The sequence below is a fragment of the Barbus barbus genome (genome assembly GCF_936440315.1).
Source record: "Barbus barbus genome assembly, chromosome: 11".
Classification (NCBI taxonomy): Eukaryota; Metazoa; Chordata; class Actinopteri; order Cypriniformes; family Cyprinidae; genus Barbus; species Barbus barbus.
Genome location: NC_136739.1, coordinates 9630665 through 9652296, shown reverse-complemented (window position 1 = coordinate 9652296; position 21632 = coordinate 9630665). Strand labels below are relative to the sequence as shown.

The following is a 21632-nucleotide window of genomic DNA, read 5'->3' as shown; positions in this document are numbered from 1 at the left end:
AAATAAATGAATGAATGAAACTTAATCCTTACAAACAAGTGGCCTGGGATCAAAGAGCTTCCACAGGTAATATTTCCATATATGATTTTCTTTTATTTGTGGTGTGAGGGCGAACAGTTTAATGCAAATCACTGTATTGAATCTACAGAGATAAATTAAGCCATATCTTATTTGAGTTGTTACAGAGTTTCAGTTTAACTTTCATCCGAGTTCCGTAGTGAATGTAGACATTTTATATTATTTTATGTTTATATGATTCAACTTAAGATCGCGTTGGAATGAGTAACGCTTACTGTATCAACATTGCGTTAATCAAAAGCAGAGGTATTTCATGCGGACATCGATAAGGGCTATGGCATCTATTAATGTCTGCAGGAAATACCTCTGCTTTTTCAGCTTTCTAAGGCTGAAAAAAGCAAGTTTTTCACACCGGCCGTGTATAGGGCTATGGCAAATGATGTAAAGTGAGCCTTAACCACTCCAACGCGATCTTAAGTAGAATAATAGAAACATTAAATGATATCAACGTCTATATTCACTATATTATCCAGTCTCCGCTGTAGCTCCCGTGACCTAAATTCCCAGAATGCATTGCCGCTGTGACAACACATTCCCAGACTCTATAGAGCAGAGCCTGCAAGAGCACAGGAAAGCTATAGACTGTATTTAATAGACAGATAGATAGATAGACAGATTAAGAGAAAAATGGGAGGATGTTAAGAAACATTTGAAATGAAATTAATTTGAAATAATCTATGTTTGTGTTTAACAGGTGGAAGCATCATACAGCAGCACACAAACTAGCTGGTGTCGTGTCATATTTTGTGATATGAGTTTGTTCTACATTTCATTTTTGTCTCATTCATCATAAAGCATCACACTGAAGTTTCTCTGTTTTTTTATGGCACTACATTGGTGACATCCGTGAAGTCAGCGGCTCTGAATGGCTGGACACCAGCATCAGAAAATCCTGCTGGCCAAAGGCGTCACGTAACATCAGGAAAAATGGCTACATGCTCTTCTACGTGAAGAGGTAAATAGTACCACAATACTAGGGCTATAATGTTCAGTGCTCAGTTCAGTTGTAGTAAATCACTGTTGTTTTGCAGCTGAACAGCGGCTGGTTGAAGGAAAGGAAACACATTTAAAGCTCATCAGCTTAGTGAAGATCCTTCTGTGGCTCCTCCAGCTGCCACCGGCTCATCCAACCTCCTCGATTCATCATGGTCATCTTGGGCATCAAACACCAGAACATTTATTTGTATACCAGTTTCTGAAGTCTTTTTTGACAATTTAATGCCTGACTATAGCTGTACTTTCCCTCGCAGACAGCATTGTTTGCCTCGTGACATTCTTCACTGGAGAGATGCATTCATCTACATCAGTGGTTCATCACAGCAACCTAGAAAAAGAAGGGTGTGCCTAATACCATTAGAACTTAATAAAAAAAAATAAAAATAAAAATACCATCAATATACCACATTTCTCTCTGTTGTGAAAGCTTCACACCTTCTCAGGGCTTAAGTCAGGTGAGAACTTCTCTATGGAGAGCCACCGTCCTTCTGCCCACATCTCCTGACAGAGAACTACAGGCAGTGAACTTTATGAATGAGTAACAAAGGACTTTAAAATAGTAAGCTATTTTATGTGGGTCTCTGATAATATTTTATCCATGTGTCATTTAAGACAGCACAGAGCTGGCTACAAAGAAATGGCTATGTAGAAATAAACTTGTTTGTACAAGATCTATGCAGCAATTACGTCAGTACCCTCAAATGGACAACTTTGTACCTTCTTTACCCTCAGAGGGTTCATATTAGTACCTTAGAGTAGTAATATGTACCTTTTCTGTAGTAATATGTGCTCTTGGGGTACTAATGCGCATGCTTTAGGAGTAAAGAAGTACTGCCATTGACAAGCTGTTGTACCCCTAAAGGTAAGATTTTTGGCCTTTTTTTTTTGCTCAGGGCTATTTTATTCATATTTTATCAAGACAGTTTCCTTGGGCCCATATGATACTGATGTGTTTGAATGTATATGAAGAGTATTTTAAAATTGCATTTAATAGTTTGTAGAAAACTATTGTAGTAAAAGCTTTAGACATTAAGATGTTTTTAAGAATCATCTGAATGGTGTACACTTGTGAGATGAAGGCTGTATTCACACTTTTGTATATAATTAGGTGAGGGGCACCCTCCTCAATGTATATTATTATGGCCAGTTGAAATGACGTGACCTGTAGTTTTTCGAACGTCGAAGAGAATCCTCACTGGCTCATTGGCAGCTGCCTGTGTAAGCTAGTAGCATAGTGTAGTTTGGTGACAAAAAGTCAAAATTACACTTTGAACTTATTATCGTGCTTTACCAGCAAAGAATCAGAACCTGTGTGGTCAAAGAAGCAGAAGAGTCCTTAAGCCAGAAGACAGATTGACGAAGACCAAAAAAACCTAGCATAAACATTCGTACAATGAGAAGAGATTTGGTGACGGATAAAATCCTGATGCCCAATTAGCTTCTTTTTGTTAGACAGGTAAGGGCATAAGACAGGGGTCTCCAACCTTCCTCCTGGAAATCCTGCAGATTTCAGCTCCAACCACAATCGAACACACCTCAACCAGCTAATCAAAGTGCTCAGGGCTGTTAATTACAGGCATGTGTGTTGGAGCAGGGTCGGAACTGAAGTCTGTAGGGTTGGAGACCCTGTACATAAGGAAACTTGAAACAATCATGCTGATCCACATCGATGGATAGCAGAATTACTAAAGAACTGCAGAATGCCCCTTTAATGGTAGTCTAACTTCATCACCAACCAACAGTTGGCAGCAAAGTTAAAATATGATGATTAGCAAGAACATTTGATATTTTTTGAGCATTCTAGTGATGTGGCATGTTAAAAATACATCATATTATACAGATGTGTTGTCAAAGCGTTTTGGGTCAAACAACATTTTTCAGTAGTAACTCATTGACTCGTTTATTTTTTTTTTCTTCTGACACTCGCTTTAGCTTCACCTGACAGGCCTCAAAACATTCAATCTAATTTACAGTTACCAAAAAACATGAAAAATAATCTTTGGGCTGTTCATGCACAATAAGCATCTTAGTACAAAATTACAAGACAAAATAAATAAACTGCATTGTAAAATATTTACAAAGAAAATCAAGACAATTCAGTCTTGGCATCTCATGCATCTTCCAAAAATATACAAACACCTTTTAAGGGGTGGCATTGCAAACAAAAAGCCCAGAGATATCAGAGAGTCAGTCTTTACCCTTTAGTTACCAGAAACATATGGCTATGTAAAGGCATCTCCATGTCTCTCTATAACAGTGGGCTCACAGACTGTGCAGAGGTGGACTTCCTCTGAAACTTTCACAACTAGAGATACCTGATGGCAGCAAATTGTCCACAGAAAATGCAGAGACAGTCTCATGAGTAGCTCTCGTTCTCATTCCATGTGGTCATCCATTGCTTCATCTCCAAAGGATCTAACATGTCCTTTCCATCTTTCAAGAGACGCGTCTCCTTACGAATCCTAACCGCGTGATATTTTGGAACGCTGTCCTCATATTTGGAGCGTTTGAAAAATCCACACTGACAGAGAAAGAACAGAAGCGCATTAAGCATCATTTCAAAACTCAATTTCAAAATCATTCTGCGTTTATGTGCTTTGGAGAACACAGAGATGGGACATGCTTGACAAAACAGGACATGAAGAAGCACAGTACAAAACAAAACCGAGTTTCACACAGAAAGAGCGAAGCACGTTGTGCAGCATGTGTCTTTCCCTTCCTTTTGACAAAGCACAGGATGAGTTAGTGAGTTAGGCCACTCGTCATGCAGACGCCAATCTGCTGCAGCGATCGTGGTTTACCCTGGTAAGAAGAGCTAGGTCTCAGTGGACTGTTTGTCTGAGGGCTGAGTGTGAATCTCAGCTTTGTGAAAAGCGGCATCATACTCGTCCTTCTGGGCCCTCTTGAAGAAACCGCACTACAGAGGGGGCAAATTCAGGGGTCATTGCAAACATTTGTACTAAAGACAGTGGAATTCCACTAACACATCTTTTCATATGATTAATCTGCTGGTCACAAAAACAATTTGAGCAGTATAACCTGAATAAAAATGTGTGAAAATCAATGCATTCAAATATTAAAGGCAATGTCATCTGCACTCAAATGCTACAGGATAATTTTGCTTCACTTTGCTGCATTTTTGCTTAATGGCTTTTAATTAGGTGGTGATTTTCAGTGGATTTATGAAGTAGGTTCTCCTCACGGTCTAGCAGAGGAACCACAGGTGTAGAGAATCACAGTAACTGTCAACGCTATCCACTAACCTCTTGTGAAGTGTGTGCAATTGTATTGAATGTGCACTTGTAGCGCACTTCAAATCCTAAAAGTATATTTTTTTAAAAACTGTACTTGCACATAACGGCCCGGTTTCACAGACAGGGCTTAGACTAAGCCAGGATTAGGCCATAGTTAAATTAGGACATTTTAGTAATTTATTTTTCAAAGATGCTTAGAGTGGTTGCCGTGTATGTTTGCAGAGCCGTTTCTCAACGAGAATCAATCAGAATCAAGGACTGGAACTATCCATTTTATAAATATTATTTTATTAAGTAAAAAGTATATTCATGGTGTTTTTCTTTTCTTTTTTTTAAACTGACACTTTGTTTGATTTTTGATTTGTTTAATGAAATGACATTCCGAGTAGTGCAAGTCTCCAAATACTATTTTAGGACTTTTAAAAGTGTAAATCAGGATAAATAAAGATCTGAAGAGAAATTAGAATTGGAAAAAATCCAAATAGAAGCTTTTAACCAGGAATACTTCTTAAAGGTGCTGTGTGTTTTTGACTCTACTAAAGCATAAAAATACCATATTATGTTTGCAGATATTTAAGAAACATGCCAAGTTAACATACTTGTTTATCTGAAAAACAATGCTACAGTCAGTTATTATCCTTTTAAAATGTGCATTCCGGGCCGGAATGTTGGTCTCTGTTTTGGTTTGTGAAACCCGCCCACTACTACCAGTTTACCCAATTGTATTTTGGCACCCAGGTTTGCCAGCTGGTGGAAAACACAGCATATTTCATGTCATTCATCGTCATGTGCGCTCGTTCCTGTTGGTGTCATTAATCTGGCAACCTGCTTGTGCATCAAGTCTGAGGAGACAGACTTGTTTTGTCCAATATTTTGAATTTGGACTGCAATACCTAGTTCAACAGCTAGGTGTCAATTCTACATACAGCACCTTTAAAGAACTCTACACCATGTGGCTAATTTACTCTATGTATGTGCATGTGGGTGTTTTATTACCTTCCAGAGTAACAGAACTAGAAGAGCTAGCATTAGTATTCCAGCTAAAACAGCCACCAGAATGATCCACCAGGGAACGCCTCCGAACGGAGTCACGGTCATCTCTGGGAACACGGTCAGCCTCACCTGGCCATCACATCTACAGTTAGTCTAGCTGTTTTGTTGACTCACAATATTTCATCTACATCTATTAATGTCTTAAATGTCACAGATTTAACTGTGTTATGCTTGAATAGGAAACTGTTACCTGGGTCTCAGGATTTTTAAGGACAATGTTCTTGGCAGAAACATCCAGACTTATGGAGGCTTTCACTATTATATCAAGGTAATTGTAGGAAGCATAGTCCTGTTTTAGAGAGGAAACAAAACAGAATGCTTTAACAAACCAAGACATTCTTTCAAAGGAACAAAATAAGCACTCTTTATTGTCTTTACTTCAAGGAAAGTGGAATTCCACAGCCGGGATTTCAGAATGATGACCGCAGTGCTGTCCAAGCCCTGTAGGGGGCATTTGATCTCCACACATCTGGCATCCCCACTGCAAGACTACGAGAAAAACAATGTTCATTTCAAGAAGTTGTTTTGGACCTATTGCATTGCTAAAAATGAAATCACAAATATAAATAATTCAGCCTCATTACCAGAATCTTGTGCTTGCGTTTTTCAGAGAAGAGGGATGTTTTACTGCCTTCAGATGGTTTCCGCTCCTCTAGCTCACGCTTTATCCTGGTTGATGTTGACTCCTAAAAGTATGATAGATGTGTTGACTTTTTGTCCATAGTGTTATTTGGTTTATGATCAATTCTTACAAATGTTTTCTCGATCTAGAATAATATTTCGAGCAGTTTCGACAGCATTCATTCAGATGTGAACTAAGAGGATTTTGTACCTCACTCAGTCTGAGAGGGTTTATCTCTCTCTCAGGTGAACAGGTGACTAACTGCAGGTCCTTGGTGTTGATCTTCATCAGATACAGCAGCCATTTCCCCACAGAGCTTTCTTTAGGCCACTGGATGTTCAGCGATGCAGTTCCAAAAGACTTCAGAGGCTTTCCCAAATTAATCACCTGCAAAAAATAAAATCTTAAGTTTAAAACAGAGCTTTTCAAAGATACCTGAAGTGATATATAAAAAGGTAGATTCTTTAAAACTTCTTTTGCATTTACTCTGAATTCATATTCGACCAAGCTGCCGACTTCTTCCTCTGTCTTCATAGCGCTCATGCCTCTAACTTCACCTCCAAAATAGACCTGAGACGGCTTGGCAACCCTGATAATCCACAAGAGAAAACCACCATCTGATACAACATGCTTGCTGACAATGCGACTGGACAAAGCACAAGTAAGTGTACATAGATCATTGTAAAAAAAAAAGAAAAAAGAAGTGCACTTAACTGTATATTGAAAGTGCATTTGTAGAGATGATATAAATGATTGCATATATAATCTTAAAACTATATGTAAGAAAAAAAACAGTACTTTCAGATAATGTAATATTGATGACATAAAAGGCAACTTGTGTGTATTTGAAGAGAGTACACTTTTGTAAATGTTTAACACATTAAGAACACTTATGCACTTTATAATATGAAATTAAAAAGTGTACATTTTAAAGTACATTTTAAAATCACTGTTTTAATAAACTTTTGTTTTAAAGTAGACTACTTGATTATAATTTTAACTTTAGTGTGTTATTTAATAAGTTCATATGTTTTAAATATACTAAATTTCAACTTCATTCCAAATGTGTAATAACAAATATATTTAAAAACATGACATACCGCTTTAATTTGAAATGACATTAAAGTATATTTTAGTTTACCATTTACAGTGCCCTCCAAAAGTATTGGAACAGTAAGGCCAATTCCTTTATTTTTGCTGTAGACTGTAAACATTTGGGTTTGAAATCAAAAGATGAATATGAGATGAGAGATTAACATTTCAGCTTTTATTTACAGGTATTTTCATCTGGATCTGATACACAACTTAGAACATAGCACCTTTTGTTTGAACCCACCCATTTTTCATGTTACCAAAAGTATTGGAACATGTGACTGACAGGTGTGTTTTGTTGCCCTGGTGTGTCCTATTAATTGATTATTCAAACAATAAATAGCACTGAATGTCTGCGCTCAGTTTCAGATCCGTGCAGACTTTTCAGTCTACAGCAAAAATAAAGGAATTGGCCTTACTGTTCCAATACTCTTGAAGGGCACTGTATGCTTGTCAGTACATTTGGCACTGCGCATTAACTATATTTCAAAGACAATACAAACAAATATGAAATTATATATAAATATGTAGTGGGTCAAAAGCACTCAGTTCAGCTAATTGAATACAATATACATTTAAGCTATAACATATTTTCATTTAATTGCAATCATCATGTTTCCAAAAACATTCAATTCACACTTAAGGTGTATTGTTTCAGCAATAAGTACTCTAAAGTATGCTTAAGTGTACTTCTTTTTCACAAGGGGAGTCATTCTGGTAAGTATGTGATGGCAGAGATACAGTACATTAGTAGTTATTAACAGTTGCTTTTAACCTAAGGTTAAGTGCTTTAGTCAAGAGTACAGAGGCGACAGCAGTATATTGATTTAAGTATTCCTACAACTTCATGGTAAACCCTGCTTAAGTCTTTGCAGCCTTTGCTTTAGAAGCTTTGACACTTAAGCGTAAGAGTCCCCCCAACCCTACTGCTATATAATAGTGCAGCTTGTATAATATTAATTTACTGTATTATAAAATTCTGAATTTTCTCTCCTAGACAGCAATGGTTTTCAATGGAGAGCACATACATGCTTAAATAAAGTTATAATACGTACCCTTGTACAGAAAGAAGTAGTTTAATCACCACTTTGGCTTTGACCTTCATTTTGCCCAGGCCTTCCTGTAAACTCGTTCTGTATGAGAACAGAAATATCAGTATACAGTCATCATAAAATTGCAGTACCATTTTAGTTCATATATCAAACGTTTAAATCAGCAGTGATTCTGATATTTCAGACATACGTTTCCAGCTGAAGGTCGATCTCAACTTCTTTGGTGTCGAGTGATATCTTGCCTGTGCTCAATATGATATAGAATGTTACCTACAAAAAAAAACATTTGTATTAAAATGGTAATTCATGAAATAGAGTAATATTGCATCTTTGAAGTATTACTGACCGCTGCATCCCGTTTAAAAGGGTTTCCCAGCTCGCAGTCTGCCAGGGAGCCATTCTGATTGGCAGCACAGATCACATGTTTATCCTACAGGACAACAGGGGTTTGTTTACACAACATCATAGCACAGATAATAGTTGTATTTAAGGCTTTACAGTTTGCTATTCCTTTATTGTGAGGACTTCACTGTAAAGTATGGATCATGGATGACTGATTGAATTAACAAAAAACATAATGTGAAACCGAGCCATACTGAATCCTTGACTGAACCAACTGTAGAAACAGTAATATTTGGTGAAATAAGGAATGCAAACATAAAAAGTTATCAAATGAAATAGAGAAGAATTAGACTTGTGATTCACTTACAATAGATCTAAATCCTGAATATGAGAGGGATTCATCAAAATGCCCAACCAATTTGGCTTCATGAGCATCATCTCCATTCCTGTTCCTGACTGTGACCTCCAGAGCGATGTCTTTCTGATCACTCAGAGAAATCACCGGCACACCATTCTCCCTGAGAGATCGATTTGAAAATTTAGCACCAGCAAAGAAACCTATTTACATGCAAATTTAAGGCAGCGGCTATTTGCACTAAGTGCAAATAGCATATTTTCTTAGCGCTAGATACTATTTAAACTAAGTGCAAATAGCTATCGATTCTATTTATACTGTTAAAATAGCAATAGTTTCTGCTACTTATTGCAAATAGTGGCAATTATCTGCACCTCAGTATTGTAGTACATTATAAAACAGTATGTAATAATGTATTGAGTGTAAATGATAGTTTTAATTCAAATTATTAAATGGATGCCACCTTACTGGGACAATAAAGCCCTCCCTGCACCTACCCTAACCCTACCCGATACTTTTATTTTCAACTTTTTTATTATTTCCTTCATTTTTATTGAAAATAAATGCCTTGAGATTTGAAAAAGGTGAAAAAAAGTTTGGTAAAAGGCAGGTTTGAACTCAGGTCGATCGTGTCAAAAAGCTCACGCCTTAACATTTATGCCACTGAAATAGATGCTGAATAAGCATCTTTTTTTGTGTGTTGACTAACCCAATCACACATTGGTGGGTGAAGTTAGTGTAAATAGCCTTTGTCAACAAGGCGGGCTATTTGCACTTAGTGTAAATAAACACAATTTAAACATCCAAGCTATCATCCAAAAGAGTATCAGGGCATACAAAGATTTTTGTTGAGTGTTTAATAGTAATATATGTGGATATTAAGTAAAGATCATGTTCCATGAATATATTTTGTAAATTTCTTACTGTAAATATATCAAAACTTCATTTTTGATTAGTAATATGCATTGCTAAGAACTTCATTTGGACAACTTTAAAGGCAATTTTCTCAATATTTGGATTTTTTTGCACCCTCAGATTCCAGATTTTCAAATAGTTGTAACTTGGCCAAATATTGTCCGATCCTAACAAACCATACATCAATGGAAAGTTTTCAGATGGTGTATAAATCTCAATTTCGAAACATTGACACTTAAGACTGGTTTTGTGGTCCAGGGTCACATATAAAAGATCATCAGCTATAATAATGCATCATTTTTCACTGGCGATCAGGTCATATATATTAACTGTTAACAGCAGGTGTAAACAGAGCTAAATGAGTGTCTGCGAGCTGGTGTGTGTTGCATGGTTCTAGTAGTTTGTGATGTATTGTTGATACACACAGCGGTAGAGGAGGAAACACATCTTGTTTGGACTCCCTGTAGCAGAACCTGTACTGCAGGTGTAGGTTACTCTGACAGATGTTGTCTGTGCCACATCCCTCCTTCAGAAAGTTCACCTAGGCCAGGAAAGATAGCAAATCAAATCTTAAGTCTGTGTTGTTATTTTTTTTGTATATATTGCTTCATTAATCAGCCCATAGATGTAGGATAATATACAGTTTAATTGAGTTCCTTAACTTAAGTTGTATAAGACAATCAATAATTTTTACATTAATGACATTTACAGTCTAAGTTACATCAATTACATTCTAAATCTAAAGATTAAAGTAAAGCTTAAGATGTATTGACTATTCATCTAAAGATGTATTGACTGTTCATAAGATTTCCTACATAACATGCAGTAAGTTGTGAGTATACCTCAGTAATGGTCTTGTTGGGCACAGTGGAGTCCAGTATTGGCGTTAGTTGTGGCAGAGAGCTCTGCCGTTTGCCTCTCTTAGCGCTCTGAATGGCCACAGACACCTCGATAGGAATCGACCTGAGCTTATCCCTGATGCCTTCCTGAAAACCAGCACATCACAGATCCAACTCAGTCAACATGTATTGAAAACAGAGGTTAAACAGAGGCTGTTGAAATGTAATAATAATAATTCCACAGTTCCTAATTCCAAAATGAGAATCATAGGAATAGTGCACAGAGAAATAAATATCTGGTAACACTTTAGAATACTGTTTCTTACTTACTGCATAACTAATAAGGAATTACTGAAGAACTAACAGGTAATGATTCATTAACACTTAGCGCACTACTGTTAACTACTAAGGAAGATGTGTTAACTAATCAGTATGTAATACAATTTTATGATTGTGTTAAGTAACAGTTAGCTAAACAATAACTATTGTATTCTGTCACACCTCCTGAAGAACTACTATTAATTATCTACTAGTTAAGGTTCAATAAAAATAACTATGAAATAACTACTAATGAACAATTATACGCAAATAGTCACTATAATAATCAGGTTGTGGCCCACAAATCAAGTACTTGAGCAAAAGTACAGATACTCAATAAAATATTACTCCAGTAAAATTATAAGTAGGCCTATTAATTTTTAAAATTACTTGAGTAAAAGGACACTATAGTACCAACTTTTTTACAGTCCACTACTACTATTATTAGCCTATAATGGAAATGAAATATGCATTTTGTTTGCTGCACACCCAAAAGGACTCATTACTATAATTGTACATAACGAGGGGTGAGAACCAGAAGGGCGTAAGTGCACAAAGTCAGATCAACCTATGGTAAGTTTTTATTTTGGCCCTCCTGTAAAGTTAGTGAAATGTCACTTAAGCCTTTCTGGTTCTCATCCCTTATGTTTTTGCCTGTATGGTAAATAATTTCCTTGTTCTGTAGGAAATCTGCTTCGGAAAAGAACCGCAACTCAACCGTCTTGCCATAACTATCCAACTTACTACAGATACAGTACACTCTGTAAAATGGTAGTTTGTTAATTAATCAATTAATTAATTAATTTATTTTCTGAAACACTGGGATGAAGCTGTTGGGTCATATTTGTTTTTTAGTCTTTGTTTTTGTGTTGTGTTAATGCCTAGTTAACGGCAGTTTCCGTGAGCCCAGCTCCCGTATAAGTAATTAATTCCTTTATTAATTACTAAAGGTTTCACTATATTTTCACTTTAGAATAGGCCTACTCTTGCAGGTTCAAAATAAGTCCTGCATAATTATTTGATAATTATTTATTAATTACTAATGGGCTCCCTATGTTTTCACTTTAGAATACTGTTTCAGGTTCTAAGTAATTCTTGAAGAACTATCTAATAATTACTTATTAATTACTAAAGGTTTCACTATATTTTCACTTTAGAATAGGCCTACTCTTGCAGGTTCAAAATAAGTCCTGCATAATTATTTGATAATTATTTATTAATTACTAATGGGCTCCCTATGTTTTCACTTTAGAATACTGTTTCAGGTTCTAAGTAATTCTTGAAGAACTATCTAATAATTACTTATTAATTACTAAAGGTTTCACTATATTTTCACTTTAGAATAGGCCTACTCTTGCAGGTTCAAAATAAGTCCTGCATAATTATTTGATAATTATTTATTAATTACTAATGGGCTCCCTATGTTTTCACTTTAGAATACTGTTTCAGGTTCTAAGTAATTCTTGAAGAACTATCTAATAATTACTTATTAATTACTAAAGGTTTCACTATATTTTCACTTTAGAATAGGCCTACTCTTGCAGGTTCAAAATAAGTCCTGCATAATTATTTGATAATTATTTATTAATTACTAATGGGCTCCCTATGTTTTCACTTTAGAATACTGTTTCAGGTTCTAAGTAATTCTTGCGGAATTATCTAATAATCCTTTATTAATTACTAATGGGTTACCTGTATTTTCACTCTCCCTCAGTCCTTGCCTTACATACAGAAATTAAATTAATAGTAATATGGTATATGCTGAGGAGGCACACATACAGTACTGTATATAAAATATAAAAACTAAGGTAAGTTATCGCATGGCACTGGAGAGGTGGTGGGGTTCCTATCGGAAGCTGATTTCGGTCACACTTTATATTAGGTGGCCTTAACTACATGTACTTACATCAGAAAATAAGTACAATGTACTTATTGTGGTCATATTGTATTTTAAAACACTTTTGCTGCTGTTGAGGTGGGATACGGGTAAGGTTAAGGACAGGTTTGGTGGTATGGGTAGGTTTAAGGGTGGGTTAAGGTGTAAGGGATGGGTCAACAGAGTAATTAGAAATGTAATTACAGAAATTAATTACAGATGTAATTACAAATAGGTATTTTTAAAAATATAAGTACAATGTAAAAACATGTATGTACACAATAAGTGCATTGTATCAAATGATTAATTTAAATGTAAGTACACAGTAGTTAAGGCCACCTAATATAAAGTGGGACCCTGATTTCTTACAAAACAAACTCAAAACAATTCACTATATAGGCAAAACCAAAATGTATTGCATTTATTAATATTGCATTTTCATACTGCTACTACTGCTAATAACATTTATATGAAAGGGTCACAACTCAATGTAATTGTGTATGACTGTTCATTAGTAGTTACTTCATAATTATTTTTATTGAACCTTAACTAGTAGATAATTAATAGTAGTTCTTCAGGAGGTGTGACAGAATACATTAGTTATTGTTTAGCTAACTGTTACTTAACACAATCATAAAATTGTATTACATACTGATTAGTTAACACATCTTCCTTAGTAGTTAACAGTAGTGCGCTAAGTGTTAATGAATCATTACCTGTTAGTTCTTCAGTAATTCCTTATTAGTTATGCAGTAAGTAAGAAACAGTATTCTAAAGTGTTACCAAATATCTCACCAATTCACTGTATATTGCAACAGTAGATGAATGATTCTTGTAAACAAAAACTGACTAACTGATAATGTTAAAAGTCATAAAGTGACTAAGACAATTCACTGGAGGAGAAGATCTTCATGTTGGTCCTTTCCCCACCAATAGCCATATATTTTGTAAATGCATGCTATTGTTCTTATTGTGAACAACTAATCCATGCATAGGTTTCATTTTTTAACAATCCGTTGGACATAATAATGTTTAAACAAAATGTCATAACTCAATCTTCTGGTAAAAATTACAGTTTTTTTACTGCATACAGTTTTCTCTGGTAACTGTATGCAGGACTTTTCCAATCATTTAATCCACTTAAACCTCACCCCTGCGAGCTCACGTTCATCTGCGTCCATACCTGAGTGCCACGCCCACATCTCACAAGCCAATCAAAAACAGATTAATTGAACCAAGTTCTCACCCTGCATGTTTTCTTTTTCGATAATCAATTACAATCAGATGTGCGTCACAATATGGAAGAAAAGATCTGTCGCTACTTCTGTTTCATCACAACTTTAACGCATTATTTACTTGTAATCTGAGTTTGGTCTTGTAACAGGCTTTCTTGTTCTGTCCTCGTAGCTCCAGGGTGCCGGTCGACTGGAAATCCTGATCCATCGTGCTCTTCTCCAGAAACACAACCCTAGATGGAAGACCCAGCTTCCTGCGGTACCACTCTGCCTCAAGTGTACAGGAGATAGCTGGCAAACAAACAAAACATTTAGAATATGTGAGCTTCAGACCTCAGAACAAAGAAATGCACTTATTTACTTTACTGAACATCTAGCATGTAGTATCCTGTCTTCTGTCAGCATTAATAACACAGAATACATTTGGACTACATCTTAAGCACGGTTCATGAACTTAATCTTAATGTTAATCTTAATGTGCACATTAAGAACAACTGTAACGATAACAACAGCAATAACGATAACTATATTAGCATCCACTCCAACGTATTATAGTATTCTGTTTATTATAAACTTATGTAGCATATATGTCGTTTTACGCTTAAAACCCTCAATCTCTTTAAAGTCGGGCTTTCAGACTAAAAAAAAGATAATTATAATTATAATAGATAATGATTGTTTGTCAATATAAAAGCATAAACAGACTTACTGAGTTTAGGGTTGTAGGTGGAGGGCTTTGCTTTATATGAGAAACATGCTTCCACAGTCAAGCTATGAAGGATGCAAGATTAAATACCCATAAATATTAGAGTTCAAAATATCAAGCATATTTGTAAATGCTAGTATCTCACCATACGCTGTTGCCACATGTTTTCTTCACCAAGTCAATCTCCTTTGGTGTCACCTTGATGTCTTTCTTGATGCTAATAACAGTTTTGGACCTGCACATGAGAGGGATGTTATATCATGCTATAGCATCTCAAAACATCTCCAGGTAATGACTTTGACATGAGAAGTGAGCTACCAGCACCTGTATATGAAAACCGTGTCAGAGAGTGAGCCCACGGCGAGATCAGGGTATGAGTTCTGATCCAGGTCCATATTTCCAGCCAGAGAATAGCCAAACATCTTAATATTGTGCTGTTTACCCTCCAGAATCTACAAGATCAAGATACAAGATCATTTAGTAAGATCAAATCAGAAGTATTAGTGTTCGTAGATAAAGGTAAGGCTGTATTAATTGTTTAAGAGCAAAGACTACAAAAAGAAGAATTATATATATATATATATATACAGTGCCCTCCAAAAGTATTGGAACAGTAAGGCCAATTCCTTTATTTCCTTTATTAAGACTGTAAACATTTGGGTTTGAAATCAAAAGATGAATATGAGATGAGAAACTAACATTTCAGCTTTTATTTACAGGTATTTTCATCTGGGTCTGATACACAACTTAGAAGATAACACCTTTTGTTTGAACCCACCCATTTTTCATGTTACCAAAAGTATTGGAACATGTGACTGACAGGTGTGTTTTGTTGCCCTGGAGTGTCCTATTAATTGATTATTCAAACAATAAATAGCACTGAATGTCTGCACTCAGTTTCAGATTTGTGCAAACTGCATTTATAGTTAGTTAGACGTGTAACCAATATGAAAACCAGAGAAGTGTCTATGGGTGAAAAACGAGCAATTGTGAATCTAAGAGAAGATGAAAAATCAATCAGACCATTGCACAAACACTGGCAATAGCAAGTTCAACCATTTGGAATCTCCTGAGGAAGAAAGAAACCACTGGTGTACTAAGTAACACACCTCAAACGGGTAGATCAAGGAAAACAGCTGCAGGTGATGACAGAAACATTGTGACAGCTGTAAAGAAAGACCCTAAAACAACTGTTAGTGACATCAGCAACAACCTCCAGAGGGCAGGAGTGAAGGTATCACAATCTACTGTTCGCAGAAGACTTCATGAACAAAAGTACAGAGGCTACACCAGAAGATGCAAACCACTCATTAGCAAGAAGAATAGGAGACAAGCCTAAAAAATTCTGGGACAAGGTTTTATTGACTGATTTTATGGACCAAAGTGATGGAAAGGCTAAAGTGTGGAGAAAGAAAGGATCTGCTCATGATCCCAAACATACAAGCTCATCTGAAACACAGTGTACACAGGTGTATATTATAGTACATATTACACAAGTAATGTAATGGCTTGGGCTTTCATCGCTTCTTCTGGGACAGGGTCATTAATCTTCATTAATGATGTTACACATGATGGCAGCAGCAAAATTAACTCAGAAGTCTACCGAAATATCTTGTCTGACAATTTACAGAAAGATGCAACCAAACTGATTGGGAGATCCTTCATCATGCAGCAAGATAATGACCCAAAACATAGTGCCAAAACAACAAAGGAGTTCATCAGGGGCAAGAAGTAGAAGGTTTTAGACTGGCCAAGTCAATCGCCACACTTAAACCCTGTAGAGTATGCATTTTACCTGCTAAAGAAGAGACTGAAGGGGGAAACCCCCCAAAACTGAAAGAGGCTGCGGTGAAAGCCTGGAAAAGCATCACAAAAGAAGAATGCAAAAGTTTGGTGATGTCAGTGGGTCACAGGCTTGATGCAGTTTTTGAAAGCAAAGGATTTGCAACTAAATATGAAGTGTTTTTCATTTTAATCTATGTTAATTATATCTGTTCCAATAGTTTTGGTAACATGAAAAATGGGTGGGTTCAAACAAAAGGTGCTATCTTCTAAGTTGTGTATCAGATCCAGATGACAATACCTGTAAATAAAAGCTGAAATGTTAATCTCTCATCTCATATTCATCTTTTGATGTCAAACCCAAATGTTTTCAGTCTACAGCAAAAATAAAGGAATTTGCCTTACTGTTCCAATACTTTTGGAGGGCACTGTATATATATATATATATATATATATATATATATATATATATATATATATATATATATATATATATATATATATACATATACAGTGCCCTCCAAGAGTATTATATATATATATATATAATACTATATATATAATAATATATATACAGTCAGGTCCATAAATATTGGGACATCGACACAATTCTAACATTTTTGGCTCTATACACCACCACAATGGATTTCAGATGAAACGAACAAGATGTGCTTTAACTGCAGACTGTCAGCTTTAATTTGAGGGTATTTACAGTTTGCATATGTGCCTCCCACTTGTTAAGGGACCAAAAGTAATGGGACAGAATAATAATCATAAATCAAACTTTCACTTTTTAATACGGAGTTTAATGCGACTCCACCGGCCAGGGACATTTGAAACTTTCCCTTCAAAAACTCTTTGGTTGCTTTTGCAGTATGCTTTGGGTCATTGTCCATCTGCACTGTGAAGCGCCGTCCAGTGAGTTCTGAAGCATTTGGCTGAATATGAGCAGATAATATTGCCCGAAACACTTCAGAATTCATCCTGCTGCTTTTGTCAGCAGTCACATCATCAATAAATACAAGAGAACCAGTTCCACTGGCAGCCATACATGCCCACGCCATGACACTACCACCACCATGCTTCACTGATGAGGTGGTATGCTTAGGATCATGAGCAGTTCCTTTCCTTCTCCATACTCTTCTCTTCCCATCACTCTGGTACAAGTTGAGCTTGGTCTCATCTGTCCATAGGATGTTGTTCCAGAACTGTGAAGGCTTTTTTAGATGTCGTTTGGCAAACTCTAATCTGGCTTTCCTGTTTTTGAGGCTCACCAATGGTTTACATCTTGTGGTGAACCCTCTGTATTCACTCTGGTGAAGTCTTCTCTTGATTGTTGACTTTGACACACATACACCTACCTCCTGGAGAGTGTTCTTGATCTGGCCAACTGTTGTGAAGGGTGTTTTCTTCACCAGGGAAAGAATTCTTCGGTCATCCACCACAGTTGTTTTCCGTGGTCTTCCGGGTCTTTTGGTGTTGCTGAGCTCACCGGTGCTTTCCTTCTTTTTAAGAATGTTCCAAACAGTTGTTTTGGCCACGCCTAATGTTTTTGCTATCTCTCTGATGGGTTTGTTTGATGGGTCAGCCTAATGATGGCTTGCTTCACTGATAGTGACAGCTCTTTGGATCTCATCTTGACAGTTGACAGCAACAGATTCCAAATGCAAATAGCACACTTGAACTGAACTCTGGACCTTTTATCTGCTCATTGTAATTGGGATAATGAGGGAATAACACACACCTGGTCATGGAACAGCTGAGAAGCCAATTGTCCCATTACTTTTGGTCCCTTAACAAGTGGGAGGCACATATGCAAACTGCAGTTGGGGGTTCGGTGCCTTGCTCAAGGGCACCTCAGTCGTGGTAATGAGGGTGGAGAGAGCGCTGGACATTCACTCCCCCCACCTACAATCCCTGCTGGCCCGAGACTCGAACCCGCAACCTTTGGATTACGAGTCCGACTCTCTAACCATTAGGCCACAACTTCCCCATATATATATATATATGTATGTATGTGTATGTATGTATGGATGTATGTATATGTGACCCTGGAGCACAAAACCAGTCATAAGTACCTGTGGGTATATTTGTAGCAATAGCCAGCAATACACCGTATGGGTCAAAATGATCGATTTTTCTTTTATGCCAAAAATCATTAGGATATTAAGTAAACACCATGTTCCATGAAGATATTTAGTAAATGTCCTACTGGAAATATGCCAAAACTTAATTTTTGATTAGTAATATGCATTGCTATGAACTTCATTTGGACAACTTTAAAGGTGATTTTCTCAAAATTTTTATTTTTTTGCAGATTTTCAAATAGTTGTATCTAAGCCAAATATTGCCCTATCCTAACAAACCTACATCAATGGAAAGCTTATTTATTCAGATTTCAGATGATGTATAAATCTCAAAATTTACCCTTTTGACTAGTTTGTGGGCCAGGGTCATATATGTATGTGTGTATATGTATGTATATGTGTGTGTGTATATATATATATATATATATATATATATATATATATATATATATATATTAATATACATATATATAATATATATATATATTAATATATATATATAATATATATAGACTAAATCCAGAAGAACTGTGGCAACGTCTCCATGTTGCTTCAAGAAACCTACCTGCACCGAGGGCAAACGCTGCTTTAAACGCAAAGGATGGTCACACAAAATGTTGATTTAATTTAGTTAATATAAGTTAATTGATAAAGAAAATCTATTTATTACATTATTTTGACAGCATTCTCATTTTACAGCTTTTTAAATAAAACTTTTAACAGTATTGTAGCTTTGCAGGTAGGTTTCTTGAGGTGTCTTGGAGACGTTGCCACAGTTCTTCTGAATTTAGTCTGTCTCAGTTTGTTCTGTTTCTTCATGTCATTCCAGACAGACTGGATGATGATCAGATCAGAACTCTGTATGTATATGTGTGTGTGTGTGTGTGTATATATATATATATATGTATATGTATATGTATATATTCACAACAGAAAGAGTACAAAGTTAAATCAGACGAAAGCAAAGTAGAATCAAAACCAATTTAGATTTAGATATACAATGAAATATCTAATGCATAAAACCAAGTATCTATTTTTTCGCCAGTGTTTCATGCTGAAAATGGAAAACCTTTTAAACTGGATAACATTGGAAAATGAGTCTCATAGTGCCATTTATTCATTTTAGTTCCACCAATATTTGATTTATGTAATTTTTCACTGTTACGTTCCATTAAAACTGCAGACAGAACAGACAGACAGACAGTGGATAGTGTCTAACCTGAGCTGGTGTGGTATTGATGCCGTCAGCAGATCCATGGTAGATGTACACGCTACCAAAACCTGAGTCTGCATATGGAGCACCTACTGCAATATCTGAGAAACAAGCAGGAAGAAAATTAAACAATCTGAAAGAATTATTTTGCATCCAAAATTAAAAACCAACTTCTGCATTCAACCTTCAAAAGAATCCAGATTGATGTCTCCAATGTTCTCCACAGCCAGTCCAAACATGGAGTCTTTCGTTCCATTAAGGCGAGTAGGAGTGACGTCCTTCCACCTTCCAGCCTTATTGATGTAAACATACACAGCTCCACCTACTTCCTCATCTCTCTGGAAGAACTGAGGTGCACCAACCACAACGTCCTGCCAGCTGGAGGGACAATCAGCACAATTCAGCTGCCCATTCACAATCCACCTACTCATTTTCAAGAGTTCCTTTATTTTCTACAGACCATGTGTCACCAGTGTTGGGAAGGTTACTTTAGATAGGGTAACTTGTAATCTGTAACCTTTTACATTTCCAATGTAATAAGAAGTGTAACTATTTCAATTACTTTATTAATGTAACTGATTACATTTGATTACGTTTCTACTTGATTACTTTTCTACATTTATAATGTTTTCAACTATTAAACATTTTCAAACATGTAAACCAGGTAGGGTAAGCCTTACAGTAGAACTCAGCACTGATTACTATCACTTTCATAATCCTTTATCCCTTGAATTAAGATTATACTAATTTAATTTTAAAGCACAGCCACCACAAAATCAGACTTACTTTCAAAACATTCAGAGGTTAAATGCTGATTTAAAACCATAACAAGTAATAGTTTAGTAGCTATGATACTGTTTTTGAAATCAAATCTTTGCATAGCCATGACAGGAAACACTGGCATCTAACAATGGCTTGAAAAAAAAAACAGTTAATCTTAAAAAAAAAAGCATATACATAAACCCAAATAGGAAATAAAACAATTATCGAATAAGCATGTGTCCTATTCTGTGTCCTAAACTCCTGAAATTTTTATGTCTCATACTTTTTTACGGTTACTTGCATGTAATTATGCATAATTAATTGTTATTATAATAGCAAGTGCATGTAATGTGTAACAAGAACACCTTAAAATAAGGTGTTACCTTTTTTTGTAATTAAATTACGTAATTTAGTTACATGTAACTAGTTACTTCCCAACACTGTGTCACCCACCCATCTCCATTCAGGTCCACTACAGTGACATCATATCCAAAGGAGGATGCTAGTCCTGGTCCTTCCAGAATGTGTTCAGGTGTGAGTGTGGTGGACACCTCGCCCTCCGTCCGCAGAAACACCACTGCACCGCTGTGATTGGCTCGCGGCGCTCCTGACACTATGATGAGTCTGCCTTTCTCTGTGATGCTGTGGCCAGAATCTAGAGAGAATCCTGTACATGCGCGAGATTCAGCATCACAAACACATGAACGGCACAATGCAATTGATGACCAGAGCACACACAAACACAGACGTACATGGTTCTCACGCTCACCTAAGTAACTGTTGGCTGGGACTGGCACTAGATTTGGATCCAGGCGGTTTTCATCCCCGACCTCATAAGGGCCGTCATCAAACAGGCCCATTTCCAGAAGAGTGTTGTTCTTCTGCTCCACACGCACTATACCTAGACAACAGAAGTGATGGGGTGAGTGCTAAACAACTAGAGGTAACACTTTATAATAACGTCCAGTTATAAGTAATTTATAAGCGATTAGTTAATGATTAACTAATCGTTTACAAAACATTCATAAGCGATTAATAAGTGATATGCTAACAAT

At 36.2% G+C, this 21632-nt stretch overlaps 1 protein-coding gene across 1 annotated transcript in view; it reads right to left on the bottom strand.

Annotated features, from left to right (window-relative positions):
• Window positions 1-2952: 2952 nt before the first annotated feature.
• LOC306876875 (integrin alpha-6-like) overlaps window positions 2953-21632 on the bottom strand; it is a 46586-nt gene continuing 27906 nt past the window's right edge. The window contains exons 5-26 of the mRNA XM_079428316.1: window positions 21347-21478; window positions 21031-21244; window positions 20000-20193; window positions 19822-19916; window positions 15058-15185; window positions 14879-14968; window positions 14737-14798; window positions 14149-14318; window positions 10602-10745; window positions 10185-10300; window positions 8857-9007; window positions 8494-8577; window positions 8338-8417; window positions 8151-8228; window positions 6490-6592; window positions 6214-6390; window positions 5966-6067; window positions 5760-5870; window positions 5572-5670; window positions 5325-5450; window positions 3876-3991; window positions 2953-3595 (exon numbers count right to left, since the gene is read on the bottom strand). Coding sequence (XP_079284442.1) covers window positions 3890-3991; window positions 5325-5450; window positions 5572-5670; window positions 5760-5870; window positions 5966-6067; window positions 6214-6390; window positions 6490-6592; window positions 8151-8228; window positions 8338-8417; window positions 8494-8577; window positions 8857-9007; window positions 10185-10300; window positions 10602-10745; window positions 14149-14318; window positions 14737-14798; window positions 14879-14968; window positions 15058-15185; window positions 19822-19916; window positions 20000-20193; window positions 21031-21244; window positions 21347-21478 — 2558 coding nt within the window. The 3' untranslated portion in view covers window positions 2953-3595; window positions 3876-3889. The remainder of the gene's footprint in view (window positions 3596-3875; window positions 3992-5324; window positions 5451-5571; window positions 5671-5759; window positions 5871-5965; window positions 6068-6213; window positions 6391-6489; window positions 6593-8150; window positions 8229-8337; window positions 8418-8493; window positions 8578-8856; window positions 9008-10184; window positions 10301-10601; window positions 10746-14148; window positions 14319-14736; window positions 14799-14878; window positions 14969-15057; window positions 15186-19821; window positions 19917-19999; window positions 20194-21030; window positions 21245-21346; window positions 21479-21632) is intronic.